This window comes from Labrus bergylta, chromosome 11 (assembly GCF_963930695.1).
Source record: "Labrus bergylta chromosome 11, fLabBer1.1, whole genome shotgun sequence".
In the NCBI taxonomy this organism is placed as follows: Eukaryota; Metazoa; Chordata; class Actinopteri; order Labriformes; family Labridae; genus Labrus; species Labrus bergylta.
Genome location: NC_089205.1, coordinates 23886063 through 23906306, shown reverse-complemented (window position 1 = coordinate 23906306; position 20244 = coordinate 23886063). Strand labels below are relative to the sequence as shown.

Below are 20244 nucleotides of genomic sequence, written 5' to 3'. Positions count from 1 at the left end.
TGGTACTCAGGCCAGGAAGATTTCAGTCATCTTAAGGCTGACAAGTCCCTGAAAAAGTCCCATTAGGAAAAGCTTGCTGAAAAGACCCCATACCAAATGACTGCATCCCTTCTCTCAAGCTCCTTAGCAAAGGCACCGTCAAGCTGTTTATCTGGATGATGGGCTCGCAAAGTGTGTTCATGTGTGTGTGTGTGTGTGGTCGTGGCTGTGGGTGGGTCAGCACTGGAACATGTTCATATGTGTGTTTAAATGTTTGTTGTTTCCCTTTGTTTTTTTTTACTCGCTAAATACATTTAATCACCGCAAGTAACCAAAATACAGAGATTATTTTTAGCTTGAAAGGTTGATTTGCAGCATTTGAAGCTGCAGAAGAAGTGTGAAATCTGTACTTGTGTTTCCAAAATCATTATAAACAGAGATAATTAATGGAAACATTATCTGTTGTTAGACTAAAGGTGGTTGGTATATTGAAAGGAAAATTTATTCAATATTTCTTATAAACAGAAACAATCCATTGGAAAATAGAACTGTTCTGTCTACATCAGTGAAAATGAACCTATAGGGAAATTATTCACCTTTCATTTAGCTTTAACAGTATTATGTATTATTTAGCATTTTATTATTCAGTCAAAGGTTACTGCATGTCGTAGTGTCAACATGGAATTTGAATCGTAAAAGGCAGCTTCACGTGAGTCTTACATCTGTGTTGAGTCAATGGGAAAGCAACAAAGTAAGGCATGATGTTAAGATAGACTTTAATTATTTCATGTTGATCATAAGCTCAAATTGTAGAAACTCGTATAAACATGAACCCTTCTCTGAGCATAAGTAAGAAAACACTTTGTTTTGGCTTGTTTCTCAGACCTCTCAGAAGCCTTCTGCAGGCATCATGTGGCTTGATGCCAAACTTTGTGTATCATCACTGCAGGGAACCACAATCCTAAGAAACTGTTTGGATTTCTTTTTTTTTACTTTGCAATTTTGTCAGGCTTTATGATTTAACATAAACTGATGAAGAATGTTGTAGGAGCCTTGACTCTTTAGGAAGAGATGGTATACCAGTGCACCAGCTCCTCCCACCTGTCCTACCGTGGCAGTGTTGAAGACAGCACTGCAGGGCCTGCTAATGTGCGTGAAATACCATTCCTGACATAAATGTTATTGACAAACTTGGCTGGACATTTGGGGCAGGAACTGCCAACATATTTAATGCATATTCATCTCCTTTATCCCACTGGTCTTGCCAGAGCACCCAAGCTGTGTCATCTTGCCACACTCCAGCTACCACCCAAATGTATAGTGACACTGATTATGCAAATCTGTGTCTTGTTTTTCCCCCAATACCTGCATTAGGAGCTTGCTACTTTATTGAGGTTGAGATATGGGCCACAGAGGGGAACCAAGTGGAATGCTGATTTTTTTTTTTTTTTTTTATAATCTGTGGGAATCTTTTACAGTTTTAAATTTCTACACTTCATAACAGTTGTCACATTAAGGGGGGGATAAGATGAGAACATACTTTGATGCTAAGGCATATGTTGTAAATCTTAGCAGGATGGATTTAAGCAGAAATAAAAAGTTTGGGTTTGAGCTCATGATGGTTGCTGTCTGCCAAGCTTTACTAAGTTTGATTTTTGGTTTATTTTTCACAGTGTTTGGAATACCTGAGTCAGTAGTAGAAAGAAGAATACCGATATGTACAGTACTTGATTTCATCCAAAGGGTCAGTTGTTCACTATTACAGTCAATGCAGACACTTTTGGTTTAATAAGTTATTAAAGATTTTAAAAAATTAAAAAATCAACTGCCACAGCTTTTTCCTGAAAATGTCCCCTGTTGTTCTTACTTTGCACTAAGATCCTGCTTCTGAGATTGTACTGTATTTGATTTCAGTTCAGCACAAATAAAAAAAATCCATTTACCTCCATTATTTTAGGATAGAAGTCGAAATGTCAGATACTGATATGAAGACAAATAACCACAAACTACAAATCTACACAGCAAACATATCACAGTGAAACAAACAAGAAAATATTTATTTATTCAATGGGTGAATATGATCAATATCTTTTCATGACCCAGCTTACGATATTGCCTATGGCTGACAACGCTCTCCCACTTAGCTGATCGTTGCTCTCTGCTCTTGCTGTTACCAGGTTTTATTCCTCCTCCTTGCCTTCGCCGACTGCTCACCCTCCTCACACACTTGGCCCCGTATTGCCTGGGGTCAGCCATTGAATACAGTATACGCAGTGTGTGCTGATCCTCCAAATTGCCATGTGTGAAATCCATCCCACTCGCTCCTGGGGGAGTAGTCATATCACTCAAAATGAAACTGCCTCTCGTATCCTCCCCTTATTCTTCTGCTTGCCTGTTCTCTCCGGCCGCCTGGGATCTTGCAGTTGTGAGGCTTTATAGTGGAAGCCTATTAGACAAATCTTAGAAGAATGCAGTCTAGGTGCGGTGATACCAGGTTGTCACAGTGCTCTGCAGACATATATAAATATATCAGTCATGCTAGCTTGGAGGTCTCACTGAATTATTATTATTATATTTTTTTCCTGTTTTGCTATAAATGCAGTGGAGGGGGTTGTATTTCATATAGAAGAAAATTGCATCAGGTTCAAGAGAAAATGCTTCGTTAGATTTATTAATAACTTCTGTCATAGTGTCTTAGCCAATGTGGGGTTAAAGCTATTGGGACGTCAGAAATGATTAGGATCTGTTTTCATGCATGAAGTCGCTTTCTATCTCTTTTAAGTATGATGTTCTCCATTTGAGCATCCGCACATTATTATGAGCTTCAGCCTAAACACCGCCGTCACCTGTGCCTCTCCTCATCTCATCTGTCACAATATTTTTCTGTTTTCCACCTGTGAGGATCTACAGGCAGAGTGCAAGCTGCCCTCTGTCAAACCACGGAGAGAAGCGAGCAGATGTAAAAGAAAGATAGGACAGAGACGTTAAATTGCATTATAGCTATTATGTTGTAAAGATAGATCTCCCTGCAGCTGGCAGTGCAGAGCAGCGCATGCGCCTGTAGCTCCTAATGAGCCTGCGTGGAGGGACCTGTGTGGAAACAAAAGGCTTTGCTTTGCTCGGCCATACTAGACCCCTCCACCCGTCCCCTTGCTGCTCCCCCAGCCCTGAGCGTGACAGACCAAGAGCAGAGTGCCGGTCCCTTCCTGGTGGCGTGATTAGATTGGGGCCGAAGTCTCCAGCTGGCAGGCCTGTCTGTGACTGGAGGCGGCAGTCCCCAGCGCTTGTCACTGGCTGACACCTCTGACAGGCAGGGGACAGCTTCAGCAGACAGGTTCATTAAATGGCATTTTTTACAGCTGGGCCTCCAAAAATGAGGGCTGGGCTTTGTCAAATCTTTAAGTCTACAGGGGCCCCTGCGTGTTGGTTTAGACCAAAGCTTTGTTGTTATGACAAATTTTTTGATCTGGGCTGTTTGAAATCAGCTCTTTTTTCTCTTCTTTAGCCTCTCTTTTGTTGACAGCCAGCCCTTTGGCCTGTACTTTGTCATGGCAAAAATAAATTCTCCCTGGGCAACACAAAACAGCCAGTACTAACATATGATGGTCAGTTCAGAGAACTGTATTATGTCCATTTTAAATACACTTTTCAATTCTTAAGAGCCTGAATTTGAGTGTCAGTTGGATAAATCTGTTTTTTAATAATTGCTGTTTGTCACAGTTTTAATCCAACAAAAGGAAAATTCAGGAAGCTAGTTTATTGCACTGTTGAAATAGATTATTGACATGCAGAATGAATAGAGACTTCATTGAAAAATTAAAGCCATTTCAAGTCTCTAGACATCCAAATAACTTAATATGTACTCTAATTGAAGCTTCTGTGTCCCTGACGGAGTGAGCTGTTGGTGCCTTCCCATGATGCATATCTGCATGAGTTGCCTTTCAGCATTGCACTCACAAGACTACTTCCAGAACATCTGGCTGCAGAGCAGGAGGGAGGGGGGGGGGATGAAAGCTATACTACCTCCAAGTGAGCTGCTGCCGTCCCTCCATAGTCTGCCTTCAGCTCCACATCCATCCCTCCATCCCACCTCCCTTCCTCTCCAGTCCCCCTCCAGTCAGCACGCTGCCTCCTCTGGGCCCTGCTGTCTCTATGACAACTGTTTGAGTTGGGGGTTGCAGAGGTGTCAGGCAGGGGCATTACTGGGAGGAGAGTACCAGAGATGCTGTGCTGCGCATCCAGCATCTACACCTAATCCAATTTTAATTGAGCTCCAGAGATTTTGGATGTGGCACGGAGGTCGGGCATGCGCTATTCCAGGGAGAAATTAAGGCAGCCCAGCTCGCGCTGCACTCTTCCAGCCTGTCACTATTTTAAATGAGCATTAGCATTAGACCTAACCCAGCTGAACATCTCACTCTGCCTTCGCTCCCTCCCTGCCTGCCTACTCCACCTCAATCACCCCAACGCATGCATATAGACACACACACACACACACACACACACACACACACACACACACACACACACACACACACACACACACACACACACACACTCTATTGTACTGTAAGGCCTCACCCCCTTACTGCCCTGTTATATCTTTATTCTCTCACTCTCTGAACTCAACATATGTGTGATTATGTCCTGGGGAGTTGATAAGGTTGCTTCCCAGCTCATCCTGTTGGACAAAATTGTTCAGTCAGAGGGAGGTAGGATGGAAGGAGGTGGGAAAGGTGTGCGAGACCATTCTCACCTGTCAGAACAACTGGCTGTGTGTTGACCTGTCTGCCGCCACAGCAGTGCTACATACTCTAATGATCCTCTGTCTCACTCTGCTCCATGGCAGGACTGTTTGTATTGATTATTTACATGTCACTGAGCCAGGGGGTCCATCTTTGATCCCTTGCTTTGAAGTGTTTTGTGGACCAACTTGAGAGGCTGTAAACTTTTGAGAGCGCTTCATACTGTGTAGAAAAAGGGCCTTGAGAGATGGAGTATTGAGTCTGTAATTCTTTCTAATACATTCAAATAAAGATTGTAATATTGATGTTCCATTTTGAATTAAAGCCAAGGAATAGTTATGAAAGTTAGATGTTAGTAGAAGAGAACATAATATAACCAAATATTGTTGTTGTGCCGACAAACAAGACAGAAATAATAAAAAGAATGCAACAATAAAATGTTTTGTTTAGCAGCGCAGCAGGAAGTGAATCTAATCGGGGCACATTAACTCCTGGTCTCTGACCTGCAATGGTATCTGGTTTCATAAAGCAATTACATTCAGAAAAAAAAATGTATCCTCTGTTTCTGCCCACTTTAGGTCTTGGCATACACCGAGGGTTTACATGGGAAGTGGATGTTCAGCGAGATACGAGCGGTATTCACCAGACGCCACCTCCTGCAGAACACAGCGATGGAGGTCTTCATGGCAAACAGAAGTAGGTCAAAGTGAACTTGAAGTGAAACCATGGTTCTCCAGATGTCCACCACTAATGTGATATCTGACCGTTCCACAGCATCGGTCATGTTCAACTTCCCTGACCAGGCCACAGTAAAGAAAGTGGTCTACAGTCTTCCTCGAGTGGGAGTGGGCACCAGCTATGGTCTTCCACAAGCCAGGTGGGTCACATATTCAAACTATATACAAATATTTCTAATAACATGTAGTCACTCGTGGCTGAGGTTAACTCCACAGAGTTGTGTGTTGGGGCCTCCATGCAGCCTGCAGCAGAGTCATTTGAAGTCTCATTGGTCCAGTCATTGCAGTGCATGTGCACTGACCCTGACTGAACTGGCCTAATTCCCTGACAGAAGACTTTATACAGCGGTGCTACAGCCAGGCCACTGACCACAGAGAAAACCACTGATTCCCTTTAGACTCTCTCAGTGCTAACAGGCCTGTTATACACTCTAAACAAGTATGCTTCCTCCAGTCTAGCATGTATTTATAGGATGTCATCCAAAAAATAAAATAATGATATATAAAAGTATAGTAAATTATGTTAACTAAGGACTTCCATTTACCAATGATCTTTTATTTAATCTGCTGCTACCAATGCAACAGAAGCCATAATTCTTATACTTTTCACTTGCAGATGGACATTTGTGTTTGCTCTATCTGCCAGTATTTTTATTTTGAAACTCTCAGTAAAGGCGGGGGTCAGCTGTTAAACTATTTACAGTAAAAGATGAATTTATCCAAGGTTTTTTCTGTCCTTCAAAATCTTGTCATTCTTAAAATAGTGTTCTGTGATATTGCCTGTACTTTGAATTCAAGCAGTTATACATATATATGTAATTTTCATTTATTTTCTAGTTTTATGAATATAAGTTTTATTTTATCTAACACTAACATCCGCCTTCTATTTTCAAATTTGTTGATGAATTATTTGTTTTCAGGCGCATCTCCATGGCCACCCCTCGGCAGCTTTTCAAATCATCCAACATGACCCAGCGCTGGCAGAGGAGAGAGATTTCCAACTTTGAATACCTCATGTTTCTCAACACTATAGCAGGTAAAGTTGAAACTCTTTGATTCTAAAATTAACTTTAAGGTATTGACATTCTGGTAATGTATTTTTTTTTATTTTTATAAAGCCATCAGTGAAATTGATTCTGATTTGTTTTCTTCCTTATCCAGGAGAAAAAGTTGTTACTAGTGAAATATTGAATCTCTTATCTGTGTGAATCTCTTCACCATTAATGTATTGTGACTTAAAGTTTACCTATCATTATCAATACAGTGTGGGTGTGTCAGTGGTGCTACAAACGTGCTAAAAGTGGCCTCATGGATGTCGTGTTTGTTTAAGAATCCCTGGTAACCTTAAGCATTGCTCAACATGGTAGACTTCACAGTTCATAGGAGCGCGCTGTTTCAAGCAAAGAGCAGGCACAGCAGATTTTGCCAGATAATTAGCACCAAGCTTTGTGAAAGCGAACATATGTGTGTCTGTGGAGTTGAGAGGTTCTGTTGTCGACTCTCTGATCTGAAGTGCAACTAACAGGGAAGGCGAGAGCGAATGCACACTACTCCGCACTGAGAGGTGTCATCCTCTCTCACTGCATATTCATGCATATTTATATTTAGCTCGAGCTTGAGTTCGATACATTATTGTCAGCTAATTAGATGTAAGGCAGACAGAAAAACATGCCTAAAATTCATTAAAAACCCTTGGTAATGACCTGGGCTGACAGGGATGTCAGAGCAGTGCGGAGCAGCAGACAGGCGGGGGGTGAAATGCTGGGAAGAGGTGTGAATGGGAAGTGGTCTTCTAATTAAACACTATTCCACTATTATTAACATCCTGCCATCCTAACTCAGGCCTCAGAACCACACCAACACCCCCCTACTCATCTTCCACACTCAGTCTGCTGCTACTTTTACTGTACGGCAATAACATGGATAATTATGCTCTCTAGCTTCCCCCAGACCCAGGACACTCTGCACAAACCTTCCTATTCACAATCCTGTCACAGATAATCGCTCACTCAGCTCGATTTAGATAACCCGATGATAACCTGCTGAGTGAGAGGAGACATGCCTGCTTATATATATTTTTAAGTCATCATTAAAAACTTGTGTCACTGGCAGGCAGAGTATGGAGTATATCTATTGAATGTTCTTATCGAATAGTATTGAATAATATTTTAAACAAAAAAGGATTTAATTTAGATGATTCAATCAACTATGATTTTTTTTTACTTGATTGTTGCTTCAAGCAGTTCTTGTGTTTGTCCTTGCCTAACAGAGAGGGTTAATACTCTAAAGAAGACAATTAAAGTCACTGATCTGAATTATTCTTGGATCATCTTCATAAACATCAACCAATCTTAAATAGATTTATTTTCTCCTGCAAATATCTGCAGGAGTGTCTAATCACCTTTAATGGTGTCTGTGAAAGCTCCCTCTAACATTGCTCGAATAAATAGTAACAAGTGATGAAAATCAAACTTGTAAACGAGTGAATGTCAATTGTAAACAGTGCTGAATGTTTTCAAAATGTAGGTCTAGAAGATATGAAATAACTTAAAGATAGTCAAATTAAATGTGTATAATACTGAGGAAGTCAACAATATGCTGACAGTTTATTCAGTGAAGTCACTGCAACATTTTAATGAGCTTGAGAGCTCACGAGCTCAACAGTCTTACGGCTTGTGGGATGACGCTGTCCTGAGCCTGGTGGGACCTGAAGCTGTGGTACCTTCTGCTAGACAGCAGCAGGCAGAACAGTATGTGGCTCTGGTGACTGCGGTCTTTGATGAACTTGTTAACCTCTCAGTGGTGCTCCTGTAAAAGTTGTACAGTGTCCTGGAGTCCATATTAAGCCTCTGCAAGAACCTGAAGCTGCTGACTCTCAGCTGTAGTCCCATGGATGTGTTCTTCATCCGGTTGCTTTCTGTAGTTCACAGTCGGCTCTTCTCACTTCTGTGACATTGAGATGGAGATTCTGCCCTGGCAACAAGAAGTCTGGGCCCTTACCTCCTCTCTGGATGCTGTCTGAGTGGTCAGGCCAATGCATGAGCATGGTGACTCATTTTGAGGCAACAGTTGAATTAAAAGGAGAGTCATAGTCAGTAATCGGCATTTTACCATGTGTGGGTAAAAGGTTATGTGGAGGTTATGTGTCTATGGCATTGCTTGTTAATCTGTTTGCTTTGTTTGTAACCTGAAGTGGTTCCAGTGAGTCAAGGAAAGAGGAGGTGATGACCAATCTTTCAAAAGCACTACAAGAAGTCTGTATTGGAATGATTGCAGTCAGTGCTACCCAAACTTTGTTGTTTTTTGGGACATGTGGTCTTTCTGAAACACGAGAGGATTACCGGATAGAGCAGTTAGAGATTCAAAATGTCCGAGAGAGCATTCACCAGGTGATCTGTAAACACCTTCAGAGCTTCATGTCCTGGAACCTTGCATGGATTGATCCCTTCAAAGAGCTTTGCACATCTGCCCTGGCTATTACTAGTGTGCGAGGGATTATGGGCCTTGTGTAACCCCCATGACCTCAAAGATGATTCCAGTATTTAAATTAAATAAAGAAATAAATGAAATGGTGATTCTATAGAATACATTGAAGGTATTAAATCAATATGATACTTATACTTTGGTCTCACTTTTTAGTTTTTTAATGTCCTGTTGTTTTCAAATTGTTTATGTTGTTTTTATGTTTTTATGAACTGTTGAACAGCATTTTGGTACAAGTGCTTCGTTTATACATTTGGATTAGATTGAACTGGATAATCTGGGGTGGATGCAGATACAGTGTATATCAGCACTGCTGGTTTTCTATTGTACACAGTTTTAGTCCTCAGCACTAGCCCATGTGTTTCTTTTGCTGGAGCCCCAGTATTTAAACTCCATATTTTCCCTGAATTGTTTAAGTACTGCTAAGACCTCTCCGGAGCTGGTGGATGAAATAAAATGTTTGACTTGCTATGAGCCTTTTATTTTAAGCATGATTTATTACCAGTAGTAAAAATTCCAACAAAACCATCCAAAACAGCCCTGTCCCAATCCTGGATTATGACTGGCCACCACCTGACCTCACAGCTGTATCAGTGTCATCTTCAAAAGAAAAGCATTAATGACAAGATGGTACATGTTCTTGGCTTTCCCATGAATTTCCTTTGACACGTTTTACCATCTGAAAACCATATTCCCACTGCCAGAGCACAGAGGGGATTTACATCTGGCCATTCGGCGCATCAGACTTCTGGTGACATTTGAGGCGTCTGAAGTCATGGCACTGGGAGGAATCCACATCCCTCAAACGACATCAACACCTCACGGCTGAGATATACCTCTGCTCTCTGTAAACTTAAAGAAGGACTCCTCTGGCTTCCTGTAATTCCCATAGATAAAGTACACTCAACAGGAAATGGGGAGCACAGAAAAAAAATCTCTCATAGCAGAAAGCATGCCATTAGTGTACATGTTTTGCTAGACTCTGTATGAGGCAGGAAGTGCGTCTGATTGAGGGCCCTGAGAATGGGGACTCGTTGGAATGTTGCATGCTGATCCCCAAAAGTAACTGAAGCCTTGAGTGTACCCTGCCCCGCTTTCAACCCCTCTCTTCCCTTCCAACCCTTCATCACTCACAGATTTCTGTCTACTTTGTGTGTCTAGGGAGGACATACAATGACTTGAATCAGTACCCGGTCTTTCCCTGGGTCCTCACCAACTACGACACAGAGGAGCTTGACCTGACCTTACCGGGGAACTTCAGAGATCTCTCAAAGGTACGTCGGACCAAAGGCCATTCACCACAGTATGATAGAGAGAGAGGAGGAGCTAGTAGCGGCCACGGGTTCTGTCTCAGATGTCCTTATAAGGCAAATACTGTAAAAGAACATCATATTTATTTTCTTTGTGAGTCATTTTCTGAGTTTAAACTCACGAGTTAGAAAGTTGAAAAAGCTGATTGAAACACTTTAAATGCACTCAAGTGTGATATGTAAGATGTCTACCGTGTTATTTGGTATTCTGTTGTCTGAGCATTTGACAAAGACAGTGAATGTTAAAGCCCTCATTTTTATTTAAACAGGGGATCACATTCCCACTTGGAGTTGAAAAGGATGACTCAAAGTAAGGGCCCATGGGAATAATCGGCCATCACTGCAGTTTTCCTCACTTCCTCACTTCTTTCTGTGTCTTTCAGCTCATTGTTTTGGTTTTCAGGTGACTCACTTTTATGATTTGGCTGGCTACAATCGGTCTATAAATGATGCAAGAAGAAGTTAACGACAAGTTGGTGAATGTAAAGGAACATACAGAGTTGGATATTTATCACGAGAGAATGTTGGATTTACATGAGTGGCCAGAGACTCTCCTAAATGAATGCTGCTGTTGCTACTTCTCTACTTGATGCATGAATAACAAAGGTCTTGCTTAAAGCCCCTGTGAGGAGTTTTTAGCTGGTGATGAAACAGACTGAAATTAATACTGATGTCTCTGTATGACCTACAAAAGAAAACCAAACTGAAGAGAATGTAGATTTTTTTTTTATATATATAATTGTTAGATATGCTTGTCACCTCTTGCTGCAGGGTAGGTGTCAGCCCAAGGAGATTGACAGCACACTGGTTATGTTAGACATTTAAAATAAAGAATGATGAGATTGTTTTGTCAGAAAACACTACTTACACAGGTACAGGACAAGATCAACAAAGAGAGACATTTTCACACTTTGTCCGAAGGGGTCGCCAAACTCATGTCAACCTAAAACTTCCTCAAAGGTGATTTAAAGCTTCACCATAAAAGCTCCGAGCGCCATTGAAAAATGTCAATGCATTGTCTACAACTTGATTTCACTGCTGTTATTCCAGGTTGTTATTATACAGTATATCATGATACAGCTGTCTAGAGTGATCATAACAAATAATCTAATTGATTTCTCAAGCAGTGGGCTTTGTTCAAAACCAAACTAACAAGAACTTCAGCTGCTCACATAATGTTGACCTGACTTTGTCTTTAAAACATATTTTTACAAAAAATCACATACTGTCATGTCAAAAATAAAGCATAATTGCATCATTTATACAGAGAGTCTTCAAGTTGAAATCTCAGTGATTAAGTTTCAGTTTGGATTTGACTTCCAAGCTAATGAAGAATTAAAAACAGGTCATTAGCTCAGGGTTTCAGTGAAAGTTGTTCTAAATATGGCAGGTCCAAAATGCATCAAGCTGTGTTGTAGCATGAATCCTGCTAACGCTGCCAAATCGAAAAGGCTCAGATACAATGATGCTAATGCCCCTGAACATGAAGTTCAGAGTTATGTGTGCTCAGATTTTGACTGAAGAGGCGCAGGCAGTAGATCACTCTACCACTAACTGTGCCCTGGTTTACTTGTTTATCACCCCCACCCCCTTCTTTTTCTGTCTCTCTGGTTCCCTTGCACATGCAAACTTCAGCTCACTGACCTGAAAACAGTCACATTCCTGCCTGAGCTCCCTCTCTCTTCCACTCTTTTTATCGTTCCCTCATTCCCCCTCGTTTTCCTCATGGAGCCACTTTGCAAATCTCACTTCTTAGCAGTTTGTATCAATTTACTGTGTTTTTTTTTTCCTGGCATGTGTGCTGTGTTTTGGTAGTTTGTAAGGAGGAGAAGTATAAAAGGTAAAAGAAGGAAAATTAGTTCGAAGCATTCAAAGAATCATGATCGAGATGTAGGATAGAGCTCTGATTTTGTCCCACTTCCATTTTACTGTACCAGAACCTTTTGGACAAACAGCCCAGTTGTGTGTCTTGCCAAAATCACCCAAACACTTGCCTGCTTTTTGGTGGCTCTGGTCTGTTGGGCATCCAGGTGGGCTGAGAGAGCCACTGGATGAGTGTGTTCGGGGTGGGGGGGGAGAGACGGGGGGGGGGGGGGGGGGGGGGGGTGATCAGGGCTGAGCCATGTGCGCCTGTCCTGCCCTGGGGAGACAGTTATGTATTGTAATGTATTCCAGTGACATCCTCTCATGCTGTTTACAGGGCTGAGCTGCCTTCATTAGCATGAGTTCACAGCCCGAGTCTCCTGACAGTTGTCCTTGGAACCCCGGGGCTCTTACCTCCAAAAGTTCACTGCTAGTGTAGCAGGGAGGGACAGAGGCCCCCACACATCCCCTCCCTGCTTGGCCTGCCCTTTTGTTCAATTATGGATCAGAGGTAGCAGCACTGTCTCTAGAGTCTTGTCCATTGCATATTACACTGTGAGTGTGTCTCTAAGGTGTATGCTCAGGCTGTGTGCGGTGACTACAGTGAGACTAGTTATCATTTCAAATGTTCATATACCAAATACGTGTTTTGGCACCAGTGCAAATAGCATACTATTACTGTTTCTCTTTCATCCAACATTAAAGCCAAACTTCACAAAATGCAGTGCTGTCACGACCCTGCTTAACAACTTTGTTTGGAGAAATTAGCTTCAAGAGGGCAAAATGAAACAAAGGGCTTTCTGAGACTGTAAGCTGTGATGGTACAAACAAGCATTCAATGCTGGTTGACATTCTTAATTTTTTTAAATTATGGTAATGTTTCTTTTTAAAAGATGTTTCTTTCTGTTCCAAAACGTTGTCGTTGCAGTTAGCTTTTGATTCATTTCCTGTTTAATTTGTATGTTTTTGTTTTTTCTGCAGTTAAAATATCAAGTCTCCTCATGTAATATCATCCGTCACTCGAGTGCTCAGTGAGCTGCAGTATTATGAAGTTCTATTGTCATGTTATTACTAAGGGTACACTTGATCAAGCTAAACTGTAATTGCAAACCAATTATATGAACTGAAGCGTTATTAATACTCCTAAAAGTCTCTCGGATGGTCCCACACTGGCATTCCATGGTTTGGGAGGATTTATTTCCCACAAGTTTGGAGTCATACCCAAGACCTGTTAGTCAACTAGTAGCCACTTTGATTGACAGCTTTGTTGAATCTGCAGGAGCTCAGCCACCCAAACCTTCTGCACACACACCTACAATTACCTGCTGGTTGGGCATTCAGTCAGCTGTGAACAGTGCATTGAACAGTGCGTTGCTTTGCCTCGGGGCGAGACATCTGCATATTTGGATGTCAGATACATCCGTGCAGTGAAGGGTTTCATTAGATTCTAATGATTATTTTGTAATGAATTGACAAGGGGATGATAGATAGGCGGAAGCTTATTTTCCTCATAGCTGTTCAATGAGGTGATTTAAATTTGTTTAATTGCATGAGAAGTTGAAGGAAGCAGATGTGGTAGAATTCTGTTTCTCGACCCATTGACAAAAATGTGTGTCAGTTTTAAAAAAAATATATTCCTCACTGAAATGTTGCATAAGGACTTTTCTAAACCCATTAAATTAAAAGAGTTTACATAATAATTTGAGTAACAATGATCATGTCAACTTTTACCCTTAGACGTCACACACTGAACAAGTTCTCTCCTTCTGGAAGCTTCTGCTGAGGCACTTAGTAACAACTGAGAATCTCTACTGGATATACTCTGAGTTAAGAAGACAGAACTCTGCTGCTGTATAAAAAAAACATCTCCTACTTTCTTCCCATTATGGAGCCTTCTTCACCCACACTTCCACTCCAGTCAGGCTGTTTGTGAGCCCATCTGCTTTATCTTGAGTTTGAGCATTTGATTGCATTAGACTGGAGCCGCATGCAGCCCGACAAGGCAAGCAAAAACAGCTCCGACTTCTACTGACAGAGCACCAGAGCAACACACTGTAATGTTATTTATTTTGAAATATAAAATGCAATATGCGTCTCTTTGGAAGCTAGCCTATATACACACAAACAAAGTGAGGCACGATGGCGATGTTTATTTCCTGCTTCTTTGGAGTGCAACACCACAAATGATCCTGATTGTCTGAGAGAACAAAACTTAGTTTGATCACACTTTGTTCAGTTGTGGTGATATGATTCACTGGGTCAGGTGTTATAAAAGAAATGAAAACTGATGGTAGCAGGTTTGAAAATATTTTATGAACCTGGTGTTTTCATTGTCCCTCTGCACGAGGAGGAGATGATAATTCATGTATAAAGGTACTTGTGATTAGGGTTAGGGTTAGTGCTAATGCTATCTTATCATTAGTGGTGTTCTCTGGTTGTTATTTGTCATTGAACATTGAACTTTATTTCTTATATTTCTGGCTTTTTGTCTTCAAGACAGAAGCATGTTCTGTACATGGCACATTATATTCAAAATGCTTATCTAGTATTTGAAATTTTCATACAGGATATTTAGTTTCGTTGATGTACAATTCATGTGTAAGAGATTTTGTCATCTTAACCTTAAGTCCTCAGTGTACAGTTTCCTTTAAGCTGGCCGTACCCAGTGATTAAAACAAATTCAGTCATGTAGATGCAATGTCACGATCAGCGATGCTAGCACAAATTATTCTTGCTCAACATCCACTAAACTTTATAAGAAAACAAATAAAAGCAATCTTAATTGTAAACACAAATCACAGAGGTAATATGTCATTAGTTTGCTTCTTCAGCTGAGTGACTTTGGAACAGTGAGAATGTTTTTGCTTCATGCTGTGTCGGATAAGAAATGAAAAAAAATTATAACTTGTCAGTCTTTGCATAGATGAACTGTAACCTGACGTTTCATTCAGTACTTCTTTGTGCTTTATGCAAAGGGTCTGATGGAAATGGAGTGGCATTTGTTTTTTTTCTGGATGTACCTGATTTTCATATTTTAAATGTAATATCCTGTTAGGCGCGATAATCATTTCCATATTACATTTTAATGCCAAAAAAACCTGACTACGTGTTTTCCAACTTCTTCTGATTTTATTATATTAAAATGGGAAGGAAAAATGTAATAACCTATTTTGGGCTCGGGTTCTGATCATTTTTGTGCGAGCAGTTTACTTACTCTTCTCTAACACTCATTGCTATAACCTGCTGCTGTCTTTTATTTATTTGTTTCCCTCTGTCACATGGATGTTTTATACTCGTTCAGAATCTTTTACCTCTTGCATTAGTTACTTTAGCCACAGTTTTACGGAGTGCCAGACGTCTTGTGGCTTGCACCCTGAGCCAGCTGGCCCAAGACGTCACATGCAGGACTATTATCACCCCATAAATCTATGCAGATCTCAATAAACTTCTCTTTCAGTCTATTCAATTGTGCTAACACTGATGTGGACTGCCATTAAATTTTAAGGAAGACCAAAAAAAAAAAAAGGGCCTGGTCACATTTAATTTAGACTCAGGCATGTGCACTGTGCCACACACACACACAACTATAATCTTGAAAAGGATCAAAAGAGTGTGTGTGGAGCGCCATGGCTGCTTACAAATACCCAGAGAATAACAGTGTTATTTTAATAAAGTTAGAATTAGTGGCTTACTTTTAGGCAGAAGTAATTTTTGAATGGAGTGATTTTATATCCTCGAGCTGCAGCTTTCAGGTAAAAAAAAAAAAAAAAGCTGCAATTGATTACATTAGCAGTCTCCCTTCCCTTTTTGTAAGCGATTCAGTGAGACTGAGTATATTAATATTGACTGCCAATATGCCTTCGAGGCTCTCATATTGGACAAGATGATTGAAAGGGCAGAGAAAGCAATTTATTCACCACTAAATTTATTTTTAATGGGGTAATGTTGTTGCCTCAACAACACATAAAACAGAAAAAGCCCTCAAAGGGGAAACGTCATGGTGTCAATAAAATATTGAAATGATTACTGAGGTTGTTGAACAGTGAATAACACTATCCCGATGTTTAAAAAAAATATATATATATCTATTGAGCAAGTAAATTTAACATACATTGAACATAAACATTCAGACTCGTTTTCATGAACATTACAATTGTGGATGAAACCCTGGAGTTGTTAGGAGCTCAGATATTTTCATAGGCACAAAGGTAAAGGTTAACAAAGACATAAAGTGCAATAACATCCAATAATAAAGATCAAACAAACAAGTGAAATAAAAAGCAATAAAATAAATAACCCACTTTATCGTCTACCCTCCCACTTCGCTCCTTCACCTTCACTCTTCAACTATCAATTTCCAAATGTTGCTTAACTCTCCATGAATGTTTTTGGTTTTTCTCATAACTAGAACATCGATGTAGTTCCATATTAGAAAGTTTTTTGCTATAAATATACAAGAGTTTTTAGTCAGGTGTTTAGTATTTATAAAACTAATGTTGATCCAGTTCTACTGAAATTGAAACTATAGCTTTGGGTGTTAGATTATAATATTGCATTGCTTTACTTTTTTTAAAAGTTCAAGTTACACCCATCAACAGTGCACAGTGCCCAGTAGCACAGACTGCAGTAGCAGTTCTGAGTGAAGTATGGCCTGGTGGGTGTGTTGGGTGTAAATCAGGTCAGCCAGGGTTAATCCACATGGATTAGCCACAACATTTAGCAGCAGACGCTCATATCTCCTTCCACTCTCAGAGCACCATCCTGCTCCCCCATGCCACCATACCCCTGTAAATTTTAGACAGCCCAACAGGAACTTTTTAGGGTTCAGGAGAATAATGGGCTCTGACAGACAAATCCCAGAGTAAAGCTCCTTGTCTGCCCCAGCCTCTCCCCCAGACTCTCTACCAGCTTCACCACATGTAGCCTAGTAGGAAACTACTAAGACTCTGCAAGTCTATCTTTCTCAATTATACTCAATTATACTGTACCAATCCATGGGGTTACCTAACACAAGGAACTAAACTTTAAGACTAAGAAGTTCTGTAGCTTCATTTAAGGCCTTCAATAAATTCCCCCACAGTTAGAACATCACGTGCCTCGAGTTTGGCAGCATATTATCTGTGTCACTCGATGAAAACTCCATATGGTCTACATGTTCTTACTGCCAATTGGTAGTTCCACCAAAGTCTTTTTCTAAGAAAAAACATCCTTCACCACCTACTATGGGCTTATACATTTTTTTTTTTAATTATTGGTTCTGTAATCTAATTACATGTCTAGTAAAATCCTATCAAAAGAGAGATTATTTTTCATGAAGTTTTGACTGTGACTTGTGTGCATCCTCAATGATCAAGTCCTTATGTGAGTGCAGACTTTGACAGTTATAGCTTTTGCAAGAAAAACGTGTATCATGAGAAAAATGTCAGAGCAAAAATAGAACATGAAAAAAACACACCTGATCACACTCATTTCATTCTAAATAAAGAGGTCTATTTACATTTCCTGTTATGTTCTTACAGTGTCCCGCAGTCATTTATTGTATCGATCTTAAAATCTTCAAACTTGACCATGAAGCCTTTCACTAACTTGTCTTATACTATGTTGTTGAAATGCTGCCCAGAAGTGTGCCTGTTACAGTCCTCAGATCTTCAGACGGGAGCTTTGGACACATTTCATGTTTTGGTTTTCTGAAGACAAACGGAAGTGTTCTTCTTTTGAAAATGAAAAGGGTTCATACATAAAGACCCACAGCTGACTTTTATGCCAGTATGACAGCTGTAATCGATGCACCAAAAGCATCTGTGGTTTATTAGAATGTAAAAAGAATTGTAGTAATCAATAAAGATAAAATGACCCAAAAGTATTTCTTATTATATTGAGATTATAAATTATTTATTTATTTCTGCTTTGAGTGTTACCATTTTAGTGTAAAAAATGAAAAGCATGTTTGTAAGACTGTTTATTTTTCTGATAAAGAGTACGACCAGTGAGAATGTCCTCTGTTTACACAACACAAGTCAGAACTAAAAAAAATTCTAAGCATGTAAACCTCTTTTTTAAGCATCTAGGTGTGTAAGCATGAGTCTCCTTCTCAAAGCAAACATTTCTAGAACAAACTTGTAGAGACACAACTTCTCTTCATGAACTAAACCTCTTATTTCCTCTCCAGCCTGTTGGTGCTCTGAATCCGAAGCGTGCAGCTTTCTTCAATGAACACTATGAGAATTGGGAAGACGACCAGACACCACCATGTCATTACATCTCCCACTACTCCACAGCAGCTACCACCTTGCACTGGCTTGTCAGAATAGTGAGTGAAATCACTTCTTCAGCTGCCTTCAACGCCATTATTGTACTGTGTTTCAAATCTTCAAATTAGCGTCGAACATCTGAATAGGAATGAAGTCAAGCCCACATTCTCAGACAGCTTTTCATTTTTGACTCTGCGTTAGTTGATTGTCACTTGTCAGACTTGATGATGCTGTTACTTTGAGGTCTGTTGGCTTCTGCACAGGAAACAGCTCCACATCTCAATTTGATTGGGCCTGAGTTAGACCAATGGCGCTCAGAAAACACATTTCACAGGCCAGTAAACCAGCATATGTGAACTAAATAAAGAGTGGCTGGGTAATGATTTACAGAGGCTGCTGTGACAGGTTTATGTGTTTCAGGCAACCCAGTGAGCGCTGGAGACATGTCCATCAAGGTTACTGAGCACTGTCCTCATTTACTCTGGAAGAGAAGGAGGAAACACGCAAGCTCTGTCCCAATCTGTTTCCCACAAACCAGTCCCTTGTAGACTGCACAGCTTTTTTTGAGTTGGTTTTGATTTTGAAGTCAGCTTCTTAATTTGAGAGTTTTCTCTCGAGCATGTACTGTATTTCTCGTCCTCCCCCATCATTAGTAGAAAGGGGGTGATGAACTAAGGGAGCTCTCTTGACAGCAGTTGGATTGTCCTCCGTGGGTTTGTTCCCACAATCCCTTTCTTCCGCTGGTGAGTGATCCATCCGCTCCAACCGGCAATGGTCGCCATCTCAGGCTGAGAAAACCAAATTTGAGCCAATTATCATTATGGCTTGCTCTACTCAGGAAGAACACTAATTAATTCCCCCCCAGGCTTGGATACATTGAAAGACTGATCTCCACAGAGATCCCCATGTCTGCAGCAGAAAATGACAATGGAAAGTACAGATTATTCAGACTATTCATAGGAATATTAATAAATGGCATGGTAATCCTTTAATTTCAGAAGCGTTATGGAATCGTCATTATTTTGAGTAGGATTTTTGCAATCAAAAATCAGATAATGAAGCAGGCACTGATGCCTCTAAATCTTTGGCCTTTGTGATGTCTTATTTGCTTTCTCTGCAGGAGCCCTTCACCACCTTTTTCCTCTCCGCCAACAACAAATTTGACCATCCTGAGCGCACGTTTTCAGGCATCGCCCGCTCCTGGAGAAACTGTCAGAGGGACACATCTGAGGTCAAGGTGAGAATCAGTAGAAAAACAAATAGTTCATGTAACTGACAACTGTGCATTTACATATATGATCATGAACTGTTTTGGTCTGTAAATGTGCTTTTAGGATACCGCAGGCTTGTGTTATTTACTTTGGTTAGATGTTTATTGTAAATCTTAAAATATACTCCACACCATATCTTACAGCCAAACATTACAGGCAGTATAACCATATTACCAAGCCTCTAACTCACTAAATCCCTCCTCCTCTACCATTAACTTCAAAAGTCCTGCAAAAATATATACCATTAATAATAAATGCCTTATTCAAACAGCGACTCACAAAGACACACAGTGTTCAGTTATACCCTTAGCACTTAAAAATGCACATTTTATATATTTCATAGAGAAAAACTCTCTCATAGGTAGACTGATGTTGTATCTCTGCATGCAAGCACTCATGAGTTTGAACAAAGGCTGTGTCTGAGAGAAAGACAAAGCCCTCCCTCTGCAAGTCCACAGAGCAGTTACTGAAAACGCTGAACCCTGCTGATTCGCCTCCATTTTGCCCACTGAGTAACACGCAGCAGGAATATGCACTGACCTCAAAGTGTCATATATTTCTAGCACACCCTGCATCGGGTAGTGTTGCCCCAGGCAATTAATAAA

General features: G+C 40.5%; 1 protein-coding gene across 1 annotated transcript in view; it reads left to right on the top strand.

The window, feature by feature from the left end:
* The window catches only part of nbeab (neurobeachin b), a 114537-nt gene that overhangs the window by 72732 nt on the left and 21561 nt on the right, over positions 1-20244 (top strand). Inside the window, exons 26-31 of the mRNA XM_065960766.1 lie at positions 5303-5420; positions 5499-5601; positions 6382-6497; positions 10106-10218; positions 18287-18427; positions 19489-19605. Coding sequence (XP_065816838.1) covers positions 5303-5420; positions 5499-5601; positions 6382-6497; positions 10106-10218; positions 18287-18427; positions 19489-19605 — 708 coding nt within the window. The remainder of the gene's footprint in view (positions 1-5302; positions 5421-5498; positions 5602-6381; positions 6498-10105; positions 10219-18286; positions 18428-19488; positions 19606-20244) is intronic.